General features: G+C 36.9%; 1 protein-coding gene across 1 annotated transcript in view; it reads right to left on the reverse strand.

Moving 5' to 3' along the window:
• The window catches only part of LOC136254786 (uncharacterized), a 36,968-nt gene that overhangs the window by 13,570 nt on the left and 3,839 nt on the right, over positions 1–19,559 (reverse strand). Inside the window, exons 4-10 of the mRNA XM_066047527.1 lie at positions 18,703–18,858; positions 11,819–12,499; positions 9,990–10,256; positions 8,563–9,476; positions 8,117–8,200; positions 7,872–8,045; positions 3,573–3,624 (exon numbers count right to left, since the gene is read on the reverse strand). Of these exons, the coding sequence (XP_065903599.1) occupies positions 3,573–3,624; positions 7,872–8,045; positions 8,117–8,200; positions 8,563–9,476; positions 9,990–10,256; positions 11,819–12,499; positions 18,703–18,858 (2,328 nt within the window). The remainder of the gene's footprint in view (positions 1–3,572; positions 3,625–7,871; positions 8,046–8,116; positions 8,201–8,562; positions 9,477–9,989; positions 10,257–11,818; positions 12,500–18,702; positions 18,859–19,559) is intronic.

Raw genomic sequence — 19,559 nt, forward strand, 5'->3', positions numbered from 1 at the left:
GATTAATTGCATAACTAAATGCATGCCTTGAGTATCAATCACTGAAAGCAGGGTGGCCTTTTCTCTTTGTTTTCAGCTATGTTCTGCCTGTTAGGAACAAACAACAATAAGAGAAGTACTGTACCTCTGAGATCAATCCATTAATTATGGAAAATTTTCATGATGGTCAATATACACAAGAAGCCATTGATGCTCTACCCATGAATCAAAACCTAAAATGTAGTGGTGAAAGAAAAGGGACAATAAGTAAGTCCATGATGCATGTATTATAAGCTGCAGTGGTAGGTAAAAGATATGCCGTGTACCTCAAACCTGTAATCAGAGAGTGAAGAAATCAAGCCAGTAGCATTCACCATGATAGATGAGTTATACTAGGCTGAATGCATCAGCTAGTCCATAAACAGTGAAAGTTTGGTGTGAAGTTTGGCAAATCAGCATGCAAAGCAGGTTGGTGAATAGATGCAAAAGTTCATATAAAAATTATAAAGTCTTGATAAAATTTTGGCAAAGTACCACACAGCTAATGTTGAACTAGGTAATTGGCAATAAGTTTGGACAGTTTTCTTCAATTCACCAAAATCGTACTTTAGTCATGCCAAACTTTTGTTTTTCCCTTTACGGTAGCTAATAACAAAATCATTGCTTTTTTGCTTTCACTTTTGGAAGCATTTATGTGTAGGATCACTCTGAAGGTACACAATTATACTTATGTATGTAAATACTGCCATGTCATCATGGAGGAGGAAAGGAGATGCTGGATATATACGTATGTAAGAGTTAAAGCACTGCTGTGAGTGCTATATGCTAAACATGGCACGTAAAAGAGACAAATATAGCACTGAGTGCTATATTTCATTTTTCATTTTGAGACCACTATTTGAGTGTTAGGCACTGCTTTAACCGGTATAGAGAACTGTCATCTTGAAGTGTACACAAGACATATGAAACAGTTAGAAACTTACAGAGTAGTCTTATCATTAGTAGAACAGTCATTGTTCCTGTGTTGAATCAAAAATATCTGCCAAAAATGTCCTGATTTAGGAAGAGTACAAACCAATGTAAGTGAATTTGTGATGATAAACTGGACACATATTTTTTAGTATAGTAACTTGCTTGATCAGTAGGATACACATTCCAACAAACTGCAGCCTCACCTATCCTTCATAATTATTTGGCAGGAATAGTCAAGCCAATTAATGTATTCAAAGTAATTCGAAAAGCTTCCAATTAGTTGCTAACTTGTCTCACAACATTTTCTGCTGGCTAACTGACTGAATAACCTGATAATTAATTTCTTCAGATAAGTATAAGTCAATAATAGTTAACGCAATTAGCTAGATTATGTAGATGTCACTATGAACAGTATGAGAAGTTCCTCTGCAATCTACGTATCTAGCCACTATGGAATTACAAACAATTCTTGTGATAAGTTGTACGAAGCCATTAAGCATTAACTTACCGTGAGTCAACACATATGCAGTAGTGGAGAAAGAAATGGGACAGAAAGAAGGAAAAAGGTAAGTTCATGATACATGCATTATAGTTGCTGCAGTTGGCCAAAAGCCCATAGCTTTAAGTAAAGTTGTGCTTGGATGGAGGCATTGGTCAGTCAGTCAGAATTCACTTAAATACACAGAAACTCAGGGGCATAGCCAGGATTTTTTGAAGGGGGGTTCCAACAGCAGTATTGAGTTACCAGAAGCAGGGGTCTGTGGGTGCAGCCCCAAGTCACTGAGAGACTTTCAATGTTTTAATGAATCAAAACTCAGCAAATTGCAATATCTTATGCAAAAAGTACATTACTTATAATGCATGTAAGTGCCCCTGGGATGAAGCTAGCACTAGATAAAGCTACCTAGTGGAAACAGACAGCATAACACATAGAGACACATATAGTAATCTGTAAGTGATAGCTATCTCACTCGTATACACAACATAATTCACACACAAATACTGACTGTATTTATTCCATCTATGTTTAAGTGCTGGAACTAATAGTCCAAAAATTCTTCCTTGGCTCAAACAAAAAAAACAACAGATCACAGCCCCCAATAGTGAATAACATTAGAGTTATTTATAGATTCGAGGTTCATTTTGTCTCATTATAGGGAGTTTTTTAAAATAGTTGTTCCAATACTGAATAAAGACGGGGTTAGAATGGGTAGTATTGGAACACTATTTTTACTGTGATAGGAACCATAAATCCACTGATACAAATGTTATGACTCACAATCAAAACATTATGATATATAAATATGTATAGCATGAATTCATTTTGCGTAACAAAAGTGATAAATTACTGGAGTTCTATATCTTTAACCCTTAAACCTGTATAATCCAGAAAACTGGATTTTTGATGAAATACGAATTGAAAACGTACAATACTTTGCCAATCTACATAGGCGGTTACAAACAAGCATATCTCATGAAGCGTTTATCTGATCGCTCCAAAAAACAGATTTTATTACTTGGCAAAGAGTAAGCTATCTGTCAGTATATAAACTTTCAACATACAAACAAGAAACTCACCCACTACGATGTGCTGAATCATTTTCAGTCCTTCCACGTTCGTATTGCCACTGTGCTCGTCCGACAGTGACGTTATCGCATGATACCTATATAACAACTGAATCGCCATCACGTGAGGAGTAAAATGACACCAAGCAAAAGTCGATGTGACAAAGTATGGCCAAGCTATGGCCCTTTGTACATCGTTATGTGAGGAAGGAAGACGGAGGGATAGTTCTTGTACTCTTTCAAAGTGAAGCGAGTATCTCTGGGTTGGATGGACGTGACGAAGTATGGGACCATTTAAACCACAATTTAATGGTGAGTAAGATGTTGTTTGTCATTTTTAGATAGCTTTAACAGTTTTTGTGTTATAGCGTTTAGTTTTACAAGGCATGCATGCGATCCAGTTTACTGGATTATGCATTTTCAGTGCCTGCATTTTACAAAACAGCTGCGGGTTTAAGGGTTAAACACTGCACACCACAGCTACAACAGTATAAAGTCATGCTCAGTTTTGCATTTAAAGTTAGAATGTCTGAAAAACTTCATATGAATATGGATATTTACATGCATGTTCTATTAGAGTATACCTGACTACTCTATTAGAGCATATACTTGACTGCTCTATTAGAGTATATCAATCTTTTAACAGGGCTCATATTACCTCTGTAAATCCTTCCCTGAGAGATAAATGCAAGCTTCATCAATTGTTGTGCTGTGCCATTACACTATATCACTCACTCATTTTGTCCTGCCACACTAAATGGTGTGTTAGGGTCTGCTTGCGGAAGTCTAAATTTTACAGGGAATTCCTGAACCCCTTGGAACCCCCTCTCTATGCCCCTGAAACTTGCTGGAAGGGTTTGGGGTTGCTCTGCAGTTTTTAGGTTTAATTCTGCTTTACCATTACTGTCAAGCTGTCATGAAAAAAAGCAAGGTCGATATTTACTATACATGTCTACCATACTATTGTACAGACTTCTTTCTGACTGAGTCATATACAGAAAATACCACTGTAGAATGGGTAAACCTGTATACATGAAAAACACAATATGGCTTACCTGTTTTGATATCATATTCAACTACTTGCAAATCTGAATCATGAATTTTAAGCTATGTATACAGTATATACGCACACATAAAGAAGTATAACATCATGATACCTACATATGTATGTACAAATGTCTCAACAAAAACTACGTGACATACATTGCACCAAAACTCACTATCAAGTTTCTAGATATACTCATGCACTAGTTTATATTAGCCTTATCTTTTAAAACTTAATATCTGTTATTTGTATATCAACCCCAGTTTAATAAGTGCACAGAAATTAGGGGAAATGTACAGCAGTTTCAAAAATTAATACTGGCTAACTGCTGTAAAGTCAAATGGTTCTGTACGTGATGAAAACAATGGAGTGTTCACAGGAGTGGGACGACCTGATGTCTACGTACCTGTGCTCTTAATAATCATCTACATGATATACAGTATGCCCTTCCAGTATTCTATATTAATATTGTCCACCTAACACCATCCCTATATAGCTACTGTATACCGAAGAATAATGTTTTCATACTTCTAAAACCAGGCATCCAGTATTATATTACTCCTCTACACAACTACTGTACTTCCAAAATGTTGGAGTTGTTAATACAACCAGGATAATTAACATTGCAATTTGAAATATAATTCATAAAATATTTTGTAATTCATCAATTACAGGATTATTTGCAATGCTATGGAAGTTGCTAACAGAACAATGTGTAATCAACGCACATGTAATAGTTGTACCACGGGTATAAAGGCTTCGCTTGATATGTATGCCTGACTGCCTGAGAGCCACAGGCCCGAGGGCTGAGGCATACATATCAGGCAAAACCCGAATGTGCCGTGTTACAGCTAATATTATATAACACTTATCAGGCTGATAGCCTATACAGGGCGATCAATCACCGAAGCCAGTACAAGTGCAGCCACTGGATATATTATATATGCATATGTACCTAAAATTTTCCATTATGGGTCAGAAGCTAGTACGTTTTGGTTACGTTCAGTTACGATGAATGGACATATCCTAGAAATATCACGGAGAATTTTGGTAAGGCGAGTTAAGTGTTTTAATCAGTGCTATGGAATCATTTATGGACAAATTACGGAGTTCACTAAAGGCCTAGATAGGTAAGCTTGCTTGTAGAGTGGTTACTCTGTGCAGAGTGGTAGCTTCATAATGGGGGCATGTCCATATTCGAAAATGTGCAGAAATGATCGGTGAATAAGCTATAGCACTAGTTCTTACCTTAGCACTAGTTCTTACCTTAGCCCAACGTTTTTCAACTTGTACGATGGTGAGGATAACAAAATGCTCTTCGTCTTTTTCATGGCGAAACACAAGTCATGCATCCTAATTACATGAGTGTTAATCCCCACAATCAATTTCGGTATCAACTTCTATATAATCACTGCTCAGTTGCAGCCTGGCTACATTCTGTATGTAGCTTGGCTAGCTGGCTACATACGAAATGTAGCCCAGGTGGCTCCTTTGATCTGAGGTGTGAAAGTGTTACACAGAATCATGTATCTTTATGAATTCTGTTAGACCAGCCCTCAAGACTACACTGTTTCATTTATGTACAAATGAAAAATGTCCTTTGTAACTTTACCAGCATAAATACGACCTCAGAGCAAAGTTTAACACTGTGTGTATGTAGCTATTAACATTGCTCACATATACACTGTATGTAGGTGAGGACAGACATGTAAATGTGCAACATGTGTGTATGTACAAACATGAAATATTCCAAAGTCAGTTAAAAGGAAACCAGACAGCCATACTGCATCCAGCTTAGGGTATGATTGCTTTCTTTAGCCAACCAAAATTAAGAAACAATGCAATAATGATACAACAGTGATTGTAGCTGTATAGTTCCTAAATCCCACCTACTTAAAAACCACAATTCTACACAGCATCCAAAGTGTGAGCTATATACTTGTACCGTATATCATGCAAGCTTTAGATGAGCGAGACCACATTGTCTTGTGCATATAATATGTCAATGTAGAAATTTATATAGTATTGATTTATGTAACTTGCAAACATGTTATTACATACAACAGGCAATTGATGGTCACTGTCAATGCTGTTTCTTGTGTAAATAGTTGCATTGCTACAAATAATAGCAGCACTATGAGTTTTAAGAGTGCAGCACATTTGCATACATTAACTCTTAGCCCAAAAAGCATGCTATTAGATTTGTTTTGCTTTAATATGTTGCAAATAACTCAACTGAGCACAGTTTGGAATTCATCAATTATTTTGCCTTGCAATACTAAGGAGAACATATTTTGAACAAAACACTTTATGATCAAACCGCAAATTTATGCACAGAAGTATCTTTGCAACTATTTATAATTAGTCTATTGCATTTTCATATGTAAATTCTTTGGACAAAGTCTAATAGCTGCTCTTAAGTTTTATTTGCATACAGAGGAGACAGCTCTCTTTCAACTTGAAAGGATATGCACTCCTGGTAGCTTACAAGGCCTGCTACTTTGTTTTTCCTCCATTAAATGGTCGTTATAGAACATAGGCAAGCCCCATTAAGCAGTTTTATTGATCAGCAACACCTCTTCAAGTAAACATAGCAAAAAAGGAAGTTAACTTTCAACTTAGTATCAAACGGTGTTAGGGATTGCCTCAAAAGTGATGCATGCCATCTAAAATTCCACCTTTAAAAACCATCATAGAGACATCTTATAATAGAAAAAATCACCTTAAGATGAAAATCACCTTTATGGAATAATCTAACATCAAATAAAGTATTAAAGACAAAAAAACACTTTCAGCTAGGTGGCCTGATATAGAATTTTTTTTAAAATCACCGAAACTCAAATTTACATCTGCCAGCCTGCACACAGTCACAATGCTGGAGGCCCAATGAAGCAGCACATGTCCACCATTTTACACAACAATAACAAACTCACCAGTGGCATGTGCTTTTTGGGGTTCCAATGAGTGTGTACTTTCTGCACCTTGTCTTTCCTTTTATCTTCAAACAGGCTGGTTGTCATCTTTTTTATGCAATGAAACCATAATGAAGCATTAATTTTCCATAACAACACTTTCCTTGAGCAGCATATTTAGATGCCACAAACTTATTTAAAGCATTTATGCTTAGTAGGTACATGTAACTTCACGATAGGTTCAAGACCTCACCCAGTAATAATCTTGGTTGATAAAATCAAACAATTAAACTAGTATATTTAACCCTTAAACCTGTATAATCCATAAAACTGGATTTGATTAAAAAAAAAAAAAAAAAAAAAAATGAATTGAAAACACACAATACTTATTCCAATTTACATAGGTGGTTACAAACAGGTATATCCCATGAAGCATTCGTTCGATCGCCTAGAAAAACAGATTTTATTAATTGGCAAAGATCTACCTGTGTATAAACTTTCAACATACAAACAAAGAACTCACCCACTATGATGTGCTGAATCGTTTTGCATCCTTCCACATTCATATCGTCATTGTGCTTGTCCAACATTGATGTTATCACATGATATCTATATATCAACTGAATTGCCATCATTTGAGGAATAATATGACACCAAGCAAAAGTCAATACGATGAAGTACGGCCGAGTTATGGCCTTTTGTACATCGTTATGTGAAGAAGGAAGATGGAGGGATAGTTCTTTTACTCATTCAAAGTGGAGCTGGTATTGCTGGGTTGGATGGACACGACAAAGTATGGGACCATTCGAACCAAAATTTAATGGTGAGAAAGACGTTGTTTGTTGTTTTTAGATAGCTTAAACAGTTTTGGTGTTAGTTTTACAAGGTATGTATGCAATCCAATTTACTGGATTATGCATTTTTAGTGCTTGCGTTTTATAAAATAGCTGAGGGTTTAAGGGTTAAAACTATTAATTTAAAAATGAAGTAGGGAAAGGTAGCGAAACAAGAGATGAATGGTGGTAATATAGCAAGGCTCAGCAGGAAAATCCCTACTTTGCATTGAACCAAGCTATGCTGTAATACCATCATTCATCTCTTGTTTCACTACTTTTTATCACTTTGATCCCTACTTCATTTTCAAATTAATAATTAATAGTGTAAATAGTCTTCATAAATCAAATTGTATCTGTAGCTTAAAGCTAGTTTGCCCACGTGAGTGCGTGGACAGACATGCTGACACAGGCTGGCTGAAGCTACATGCCTGGTTTAAAAGTGTTTAAACAAGGGAGATTTAATCATCACCTGATACAAACTTAATTCCTGCTTTAGCCATGTTTATATGTATGATCACTACATAATATGGTTACACATGCATATGCAATATATGTACATACTTTAATGCTTTGGACAGCAGCAGATGTTTCTCCTTTTATATCTCTATGGGCAATAAGCCACTTGTTTTCTTCTCTTAGTGTTTCCAATTGTCGCTCTATCATCTCAATCTTAGAGTCTTTCTGAGATAATTCTTCATGCAGCAAACTGTACTCTACTTTGTTACTCCTCAATTTCTATTGAAACAAAACATATGCACACAGTCAAATTTGAAGGCATGCATTAATATAATAGCATTTGATTTTACCTCATTCAGTTCATCATTTTGTTTATATACTTGATTAAAATCTGATTTCAAAGTGTCATATTGTTTTTGCTGCTGGGTCCATTCCTGTAGTGATCATTAATTCACAATGAGTCACAAATTTGATAATCGTACATGAAATACAACAATGTCGGCTCTTAGAAGCGCAATAACAGCATGTAGGCTACAAGATCACAAAGTTAAACAGTCATGGTGGAAAACTTATTAGTGCAGTAAGTTTATGCTCTACTGTATTTCATCTAACACTTGAGTATACACATGTACCAAGAAGCTACTTTATTACTGCAGTTAAATTATGCAATAAAACTGTACCTATACATGAATACACTGCACACATTGTGACACAACCATTAGTTATATAATACTCTTGTATGTAATCTAGTACACTTGAATATCTACTACCAACTTTACATGTTGCACTGACTTACTTGTTTTGATAGAGTGACATTATCACTGCTAAATGTTGTTGACCAGATTTGGTTGGTGTTGCTAGTCAAAAATGAAAAGTTAGGGCATATGGCAAGTTCTGTTAATCCATGTTGTAGTAAATCACCAGAATGTTCTTGTACACCATTAATAATAGTTGAAACAACACTCCTTGGGATTAACCAAAAGAACACAGCAGAGCTGTGGTCAGCAACAGCCAGTAATGTACAAGCATGTTTAGTAATATTTAACTTGTTGATTATTAATGACTTGACCACTCCAATGTGCTTTAGTAGCAATGAGGATAATGACTGCATGTATTTAACAACCATCACAGTGTGAGTACTAGACTCATCAGGGGTCATGAGATTGGAAGGAACAAGTATAGGATACTCTGTGATGGGTAGAGAGACATCAATCCGAGAGTCAAACTCATCTAATAACTTCACACCTTCAGCACAATCACAAGCTTCTACCAACTCCCTAATAATGGAGTGATCATACCAGTTGGTGTATGGGAACAATATCCTCAGTAGTGAAGTAGTGCTAGAGCATTCTCTTAACTTCTCAATGAAGTCAGTAGTGAAATAATTAATACCATGTGTATCACTTGCAGTAATGTCACTAAGCACATCAATAATTTCATTTGGATTTAAACACTGTAACAACTCAACTATACTGTCAAACAAATCAAGATATTTAAGCAACATATTGGATGGTTCAATGTACTCAAATATGGCTGTACCATACAAGTCTGGTAATAAGGGGGGTTGCAGTTTGCCTTTGGTAACTTTAAACCCTTCTACATCTGTATAATCATACTCAATTGGATGAAGTCTTTTCAGATCTATGGAGTTTGGTTCAGAAGCTCCATCTGTGTGATACTCTAATATCCTGAATCCCTTGGAGTTAAAATCTAAAAAATAATTATATATAAATCAGGTGAATATGCTTACTGTATAAACACCATTGGTATACACATGTATGTACATACACACACTGAACACGCACACACTGTACATACACACACTGAACACGCACACACTGTACATACACACACTGTACATACACACACTGTACATACACACACTGTACATACACACACTGTACATACACACACTGTACATACACACACTGTACATACACACACTGTACATACACACACTGTACATACACACACTGTACATGCACACACTGTACATACACACACTGTACATACACGCACTGTACATACACGCACTGTACATACACACACTGTACATACACAGCTAACATAGTGCATGATTTGAGTATGTATGAATGAAATGTACAAACCAATTTTTTACCCACGAATTACATATGTGCAGAATACACAAACATCTGTTATTATACTACCATGCTACCATTAAAAATATACTGCACGTATGTATATAGATTGAATGGTTTATACCATTTAGCAACCTGTCAGAAATATGTTTCTGGCCATCAATCTCCTGAAGTGCACTCATGAATGAAAGCAATTTTGATGCCTCAAGACTCCGAATGTGTTCTAAAATATAACAATTCTTCATGTAATCAATTGGAGTATGTAATGACAGAAAATGCAGTTCACCATTGCTGAGTAAAGTTTTCATAAGTGGCATTTGGAATATCTTATTAGGATCCATATGTTGCATGAGAAACTGGTAATGATCACACAAAACCTGAATGGGGTTTTCTGTAAAAAAATGAACATACTCATATACAAAGGTAACTATATACACATGTAGATACATACTGTACATACATACATGCACATACATACACAAGTATAAAGAAAAATTAGAAATTTAAGTTCGATCAGGGGTCATAGGAATGAAAAGTAGGGAAAAAGGGAGGTCACCTACGCCTGCAGATATACTAGTGGTGGGTATAGGCTGAATTAGGGATTAACAAAGTCCACTACTTTTATTTCTAGGATCCCTAATCAAACTAATATTTCCTTATACTTGTTTACTTACGTTTTTGCAACATTATTACGACCGGTGAACTCATGCATATACCACATCAAAAGAAAGGATGGTGCCACAGTTACTGTTTTCATCTGAATGCACACCACAGGCATTAATTACTGACTCAAAAGTGAAGTAACCATCACGCTTCACTATCAGCTATGTTCACCCTGCTATACTTATACAGAACTATAAATAAAGAACAGTATATAGGAAAAGCACCTTTGCAATCAATCCAGTCACCACGAAAAATACGGACGATCTGCAAGCCCCAACTACTCGAGATTAAACAGTGGCCATTATGCTTTACTTTCACCTATTTCAGTGAAAGTGAAGTGTTACACAGTGCACAGTGTTACAAATGAAGAACAGTGTGAGAAGCATCTCTGCAATTAATCCAGTTGTTACAGAAAATACGGGCGAGATATATACCAATACAGCCACAGGAAAGTCGCATCGTTCTGTCACGAATCGACACCTTGCGTTGTCAGCGAAAGCACTGGAACACAAAGGAGGACAAAAGGCAAGTCCATGATGTGTGTATTGTATGCACTACGGTTGGAAAAAAGGCACATGTCAGGACAAAGTGATGTCAGAAATCAAGCCCGTAGCTATATCTATTGCTTGGCTGAAGGCATCAGTTAGTCAGAATAAAATTCTGTTAAATACAAAATGTTTAAAATTCCATAGAAATTTTATGGAAAGGTTTGGGGTTGGTCTGAAGACATTTTTGGGCTTGGCTGTGCCTAACCAATGATGTCAAGTTGTCATGAAGGGAAATTGAGGCTGGTTTTAGAGTAATATTTTTGGCTGGAAAAGCCTAGTTCTTTATGATCCCTAATGTACAGTACTACTGTACATACATACACGTACATATGGTACTGCCCAAGCGCAACATCACACACGCAATTTTGCTTGAGATTTTTAAAATTGCTAAGTAAGGGGTGTGGCAACTATTTCGCTTGTGATTCTCATGAGCAAAACAGCTGCCACGCTGTCTTGCGATCAACACAGTTGCCACACCCCTTAATTAGCAATTTAAAAAAAATCTCAAGCAAAATTGCATGTGCGACGTTGCATTTGGGCAGTACCATACATACATACATACATACATACATATATACATTACATACATACACACATACATTAATACACACACACACACACACACACACACACACACACACACACACACACACACACACACACACACACACACACACACACACACACACACACACACACACACACACACATACAGTAGCTGCAAATACATCTACACACATACTTATCACAGAATCATTGGGAGTTTCCACTGTGTATCTTCCAATTGTTACATACATCAAATTCAATTCTGAAAACATCTTAGTATTAAGACAAGCTGCATGATAAGCATAATCAACCAAGCAAGATGGAATTATCCACCTTATACAAATACATCCTTCTTCAATGCATTGTGGCAATACTGCACCAGTGTAAAGGCAAAGGATATTATTTTCGAGTTGAACTGTAAATCCATTAAGCTCACCAATCGTCACATTCTTCTTTTGTAACTTGGTAACCAATTCACTACAGTTTTTATCCTCTATAAGCACCTGTATTTTCTTTATCATAGCTCCCATACTTTGGGTAAGTCGCATTAGTCTCAATGGTGAAAATGTCAACTCGTAATTTTTCACAGACTGGATTAAGCACTTGTTCCTAGAAAGCCCTGCCAAATATTTTAATAAACTTGGATTGAGGAAGTTATGATGTGGTAGTGCACTGATATTCTGAAATATGTCATCCATTGAAGAAACTGTATTAAAAGAGGTCTGTACTCCAAGCATTTGACAATAATTTTTGCACCAACGACTGACATCAGCTATCTTTACACCAGGATATCTTTTAAACTCCTCTAAAAAAGTTTCAGTTAAAATTTCAAATGCTATAAACATCTCTTGATCGGGTGTGAATTCAAGTGGATTGGCTACAAATATAACAGCACTTTTACACATACATTTGCATGAGTGGTTATACTAATAACTATTCTGATTAAAATATGACAACATGTATGTACATACTTGCATTATACAGTAAGTACTAGATATTAATACAAGTACATATTCACAGCCATACACATGTACAGATACTGTAACAAACAAGACATGCAGTTATGTGTGACTAGTCTAGAGATAGGAAATGCAATCTAAATTGATTATCATTAACTGTTGAGATACACAGTTTTAGCCCACAAACTTACATTGATTTTTATCAAATGTGTGCACATTCACATACGTAAGCCACTTACAATAGAGTGGGTCACTGAACAAAAACTCACATGTGGAAAGTCAAAAAAATAGACACAACTTATTATAATAGATTTCAGAATGTTGACATTATATAAAGGTGAAACCATCTTGTCTGCATCTTGTGCTGTCATTCACTTTTCTCACAAGAGTCTGCAAACACGGGAAGTGGGTTTTTGCACCAAATAAAGTGCTCCTCATCTAGGAATAAAGTTGCATGTAATTAAAAGAAGCTTCAAGTAGCTGCTATTCATCTATTCATCATCTACATTGTGTGGGATGTAAGGACATAGGGAAAAACTCACTGAAATTCTTTGTGTAACCTTATGGCAAACTGCAAGTAAACACTAACTTGTGTATGCAGTTACAGTGTCATACAGTATGGTAGTACTGTATATTGGGGATCATAGAGGTTCGGGTTTTTCTGGCCAAAAATATCATCCAAAATAAAACCAGCTTCATAATACCATTCTGGTGACTTGGCAGTATTGGCTAGGTACACCCAAGCACAAAAGTACCTTCAGCACCACCCTATATGCTTCCTATAGGTAGCTACATAATCTTTTTAAAAATTATTCTATGGAATTTTCTACTGCCTGCCTGCCTGCCTGCCTGCCTGCCTGCCTGCCTGCCTGCCTGCCTGCCTGCCTGCCTGCCTGCCTGCCTGCCTGCCTGCCTGCCTGCCTGCCTGCCTGCCTGCCTGCCTGCCTGCCTGCCTGCCTGCCTGCCTGCCTGCCTGCCTGCCTGCCTGCCTGCCTTCAGACAAGTGTAATTTGACAATGGCTAGGGATATGGGCTTGATTTTATCACTGTTTGATGTTGCTTCTTTCATAGATGTGCCTTTTGGCATACCACAGTGCATAAATGCATACATCATGGACTTACCTTTGTCCTCTTTTATGCCCCATTTCTTTTGCGGTGTCAATTTGCTGTAGAGCTATGGATGGCTACGTATTTGTAAACAAGAATCATCCATATTTTCTGTGGTGACTGAATTGATTGCAGAGGTATCTTTATTTGTTATGCTGTGTAATGGGTTCAAATACATGTAGGTGAAAGCAAACTGTACTGGCTACCTGACTTTTCAAGTCAGTAATTGATAGTTGGGGCACAAATTTTCCATATTTTTGTGGTGGCTAGAGGAAATTCTCCTGCTGTTCTTCATTTGTAGAGCTGTATAATGGGCTGAGTATCAAAGCATAATAACCACTTCACTTTTGAGTCAATAATCGATAGCTGAGGCACGTGTTCAGACAAAAACATTAACACATTAATTCTGGCACCATCCTTTCTTTCGATGCGGTATGCGAAGGTTCACCAGCTATAATAATGTTACACAAAAGTAAACAAAGTATAAGGAAAAATTATAAATTATAAATTCAATTAAGGATCACAGAAGAAGAGTAGAGAAGCAAGGGATCAGAGCTCACCTATACCTGCAGATACATATAGTAGTGAACATTTAATTCCTAATTCAGTCATGGGTATAGACTGAAGTAGGGATTAAATGTTCACTAGTATATCTGCAGGTGTAGGCAACCTCCAATTCCTTGTTTTCCTACTTTTATCAAACAGTTGATTCAATTGATAATTCTGTATGTAGCAACAAAGCAAAACCCATTTAGTTAAAATATTAGTTTAGTAGGTTTGTTTGCTGCACAGTGCCTGGCTTTTAAAGAGGCACAACATCAACTTGTTTAAAAACAAAACTCCACCGTGCATTTGTTACGCATGGTTGATATTATTATTATTATTATTATTACTAAGACCGCGTCACATACAACCAAGTACATACACCGACGTGACAGCCCCCTGGTGAGACTATTAGGTGGTAAAGGCATGATCCCCAAATCATCTCAATATGTCACAGTAGTGACAGATACAACACAATAGTGGAATCGTAACTAAATGCCACCAGTAGCTAAGTGCCAGTACATCATTGGTGTGGTAATGGCACAGTGATGTGTAACACAGTATATGTGACCGGATTTCACATAACAAGGCTTCCACACACACAAAATCAAACTTACGTTTTTACCAGAAATGGATTGCTGGCCTAATACACTATCATATTCCACACTGTACTTCCTTCAGGACTGGCAAGTCTGGTTTCTGTGGCAGCTTTCTTCCGACCCTGTCAAAGCCACGAGTGGGAGATTGGTGCCATTGAATGGCCATGGCTTTGTGATAATAGTGTGTAGTGAGCTGGGACTTCACAGAGAGCTCACCAATAGTGTTCTCAGTCAATTTGGAGTGATTTGAGGGCCATGGAGGGCCATAGAGAGCCCAAACTTGGCCTCGAGAAAAGCTGCCCAAAACAGGGCTAATTTTGGGTATCAGAAATGTATACACCCACTCAGTGATAGCTAATAAATAGATGCATACTTGGTGCAAATTTTGTTTGCACAGCTGTAGGCACTGGGAAGTTATTACACAATGATTACTTAAAATCGCCATATCTCCTAATGAAGCTTTGTGCGTCGAAGCCAGGTTTTGTCAAATTCAGTCACATATGTATACAACACATACAGGAGAGAACTATACATTATTGCAGTATTGTATGCAGCAATACATTTTAGGCAACATCACCAGATAAAAATTATTAGCCAATATACAGCACAGTATCAACATCAACTAGAGCTAAATAAGGTTCATCAGTGGTGTATAGCAATGGCACAGTGATGGGTGACACACTATAGTTATGCATGCACAACTTGCAGGAGATAGCTACACAATACTGTAGGAGTATGCAAGCCAGATGAACCAGATAAAGGAAGACAGCCAAGCCAGTCAGAGCCTAGTAGCTAACTTGCCAGGTGAAGGCAAAAAAGATCATAGTTAAGCACGTATTGAATTGCCTGACACCAACACAAAGGAAGTCGCCATGCCAGCTGCACAAGACAAGATTGTTTACTTGTATTTTATATGTAACTGTATTGTAAAGAGCGTGGCATATGTTTTAATATTTTCTTGAATTGTTTATTTACGTGAATAAATCCACTGGCAGCTGGCAAGGAGACTTGAGATGTTACAAACATAAAAACTTACTTGTAATCTTCTTGTTTACGTGTAAAGTGGCCTCTGGCTCTCCTCCATGGACATTCGCTAATCTTCTCCTTCGCGCAATCTGTAATTAAGCAAGGGTGTGGTACTGGGCATTATATAGAATTACAAGTCATCAGCACGAACAGGCACAACGATTATACGTTTGTGCCTTCGTTCACAGGCGAATCTATCCCCGGTTAGTTCATGTCTAGGCCTCGTAGTTTTCGAGAACATTAATTATTAATTCATTATTTATTTATGATGTAATTTTGACCGCATTTCTTATTATTCTTAGTACTTGGTTGTATAATTATTACTAGGACCGCGTCACATACAATCAAGTACATACACCAACATTGCAACCCACCTATTGGGCAAGTAGAAACAGTGCCATAGGCAGCACTCAGAGCAGTGTGTGTGTACCGGTGGAAATGATACATATGCATACGTACACAGGCAAGGGAGTTTAACTGGCATCAGAAAACCACAATACTAAAACACAACCTACACAAAAACCAAGTTAAGGTAGCTATATTGAAAGTAACTATATATTGTAGGTGTGACGTGTCTCTGAAGATGACTCAGCAGTGAAGTGAGGCTATGCAGAACAAGGGACATGGTGAAGGCACAATTAGCAATGGATCCCAATCAAGCCAATATGGCACAACAGACTCTGTTGTAACTAGAGGCCACTGGTGATATGCCAGTATATCAGCAGTGTGGCATTGGCACAGGCATAGTTATCACAATCTATAATAATATGTGACCGGGCCTGCGAAAACAGGGCATGTGGGCACAAACTACACCCCGTCACCCTTCAACTCATACCTCAGTACTGGAACAGAATATTTGAATTCTATAACTTGCATCATAAAGCCAATTAAATGCTTAACACGAGCAGAAAATATCATTGCCATAGCAAAATGGTACAAAACGTTATGAGTGATGAAAGTTTGAAAAAGTAGGCAAAAATCATGTGCCCACATGCCCTATTTTCGCAGGCCCAGTCACATATGCATACGGCCATGCACAACATACAGGAGATAGTTACATACAGGAGATAGTTACACACAGTGTTGGGCAAGTTACTTTGTAAAAGTAACTAGTTACATATTACATATTACTTGCAACTGAACTATTTAGTTACAGTTATATATTACTCATAAAATAAAGTAACTATAATAATATTACATATTATATTACTTATTGTCCACAGCCTTAAGCTGTCACGTGTGAAACTACCACTTCATCACGTGACATGATTGCGTTGTTGGACAATGTGCAAATCTTGGTTTAAGTAATAAGCTGGTGAATAAGCTTCATTCAGTAGGCTTCGTTACTTCGTTGTGGCTAGGCGTTACTCAGAGGATAACTAACGAGATTAGTAACTTTGTTACTTGTAGTAATAATATTACGTAATATTAGACTCGTTACAGTAACTATATTACTTAGGTAACGCATTACATTTGTAAGTAAAGCAACTTGAGTTATATTACCCGTTCTTATAGTGTATTTCGTTATATTACTTGGTTACCACAAAAGTAATAATATTACGTAACGCGTTACTTATGTAACACGTTACTCCCAACACTGGTTACACATTGTTGTATATGCAGCACTGCATCAGCTTCTTGTTTAGCTATTACAGACTCACAGTAGAGTAGTAGTTAAGCCGAGTGGAAAATACTTCCAGCTGCTAGCAAGCCAGATGAAGGATGAAGATGTATAATACAACTACCGGTACAAGTATTACATTACTCATTACCTTGTTGTTCCAGCTGGTTGTTTATGAGCGCATCAGCTGGTATCCCAACTGGTCATCAGCTGGTTGTTCACTGCATGACGCCAGGAGTGCATATCCTGCATACAAAATACATAGTTACAAACATTTAAACATACTTGTAATGTTGTTGTTTACGTGTAAGGTGGCCTCTGGCTCTGCTGTAGTCACTCTCAGACGTTTACTAATCTTCTCCTTCGAGCAATCTGTAATTAAACAAGGGTGTTGGTGCTGGGCGTTATATAGAATTATACGTACGGTAAAGTCATCAACACGAACAGGCGTATTTATTATACGGTTGTGCCTTCATTCACAGGAGAATCTATCCCTGCTTAGTTCATGTTTCTAGGCCTCATAGTTTTCTCAAACATTATTTATTTATTTATTTATTCATTCATTATTAATGATGTAATTTTAACCGCATTTCGTAGTATTTGGTTGTATAATTATTATAAGTAACTCCATGACTGCTAGCGCAATTTTGTTCAAATCACAAAAGGCTTGTGCTATGATGGTTACTCCATGTACAGACCAATTTTCAAGTCATCCCTTCAAGTGGTTTACACTGTGGCCATGACAAAAAATCACTAATGTATTCTTCAGAAATGGCGCATAACTCCCTTGTTCTTTGTCTGATGTGTACAAAGTTTGGTCTATCACTGTGCTGCATTACGTTCTTACTGTTCTCAAAATTTGAAGCAAATTGACTAAAGCATGATTGAGTCATAGCAATTGTTGTAAGTAGTGCAAACAGAAGACGAACAAATATGGAGAAACTAATTGATGGCAGCGATGGCTGAGTGGATTCAGCTCAAATTTGAAACAGGAGGTGCCCCATCCTGAGGGAGTTTCCACAGCAAAAAAAGTTGATTTCTGTTCCAGCAAGCTACTGATGCATGAAAACGATATTTTCTTGATTCCTATAAATACACACTTGTTTATTGATACAGAGACAGAGCCAAACACATTACAAATTGCAGGAGACTTATAGACTGTAATATCATAATCACAACTCATGTTCTAATTTTGTTATGATGTTAGGTAACAAAAATGGCCAACCTTTATCTTCACCACTTGCATATAGAGAGGTTTGTTTATGGTCAATTCCCACACCTTTAGGATGTTTGGAGACTGAACTGCCATCATAAGATAGTGAACGCTTGATTCTTTCACTTTTAGATGAATGGTCAAAACTGACTCCTTGTTGACATAAACCTATTACATTACAATAACACAAATTGCAGCTTAGAATATAAATTTGTTAATACATTAAAACAACAAACTACAAATAATCTGCATATTTCACCCTAACTTTACTCCCTAAATCTGCATAAACTACAGTATACACTAGGTTTGGTGAGAAGCAATTAAGAAATCTCTAAAACCATAGAGCTGAAATAGTTACACTAACAAAAATATCATTGGGTACTGATCCAGAAATAAATCAAGTTCGGTGGCTGGCCCAGATTTCAAGTTGAGAGTCCTGCATTCACATCACAGAATGTTAATGTTATCGTCTACGTATGTCATCGTTATCTTCTAGACAACGTTATCATGCTAATATTATTATGTCAGACAATGTTATGTTAAAACAGCTGACAATGTTATCATCTAGCTTGAAGCACACAGTAGCATGATAGCTCTACATGTACTTTGTAATTCCAATACAGCTAGGTGAACATGGTTAAAACAAATAAATCACCTGTAATACCTGTTCCACACATACTGCACATTCCTTTTTGTTGTATGTGATATGTAGGAGATGATAGAAGTAAATGTGATCTATCATCTCCTACTAATCACATGCCCCACACAGGAAACATTACCTTAAAGGTTATAGTTATAATATTCCCTGTATGTTTTCCACTACTTGCTATTAAATAGCCAACTTGAATTTCTTTTACTACTTTTGATGC

This window comes from Dysidea avara, chromosome 4 (assembly GCF_963678975.1).
Source record: "Dysidea avara chromosome 4, odDysAvar1.4, whole genome shotgun sequence".
Taxonomy (NCBI): Eukaryota; Metazoa; Porifera; class Demospongiae; order Dictyoceratida; family Dysideidae; genus Dysidea; species Dysidea avara.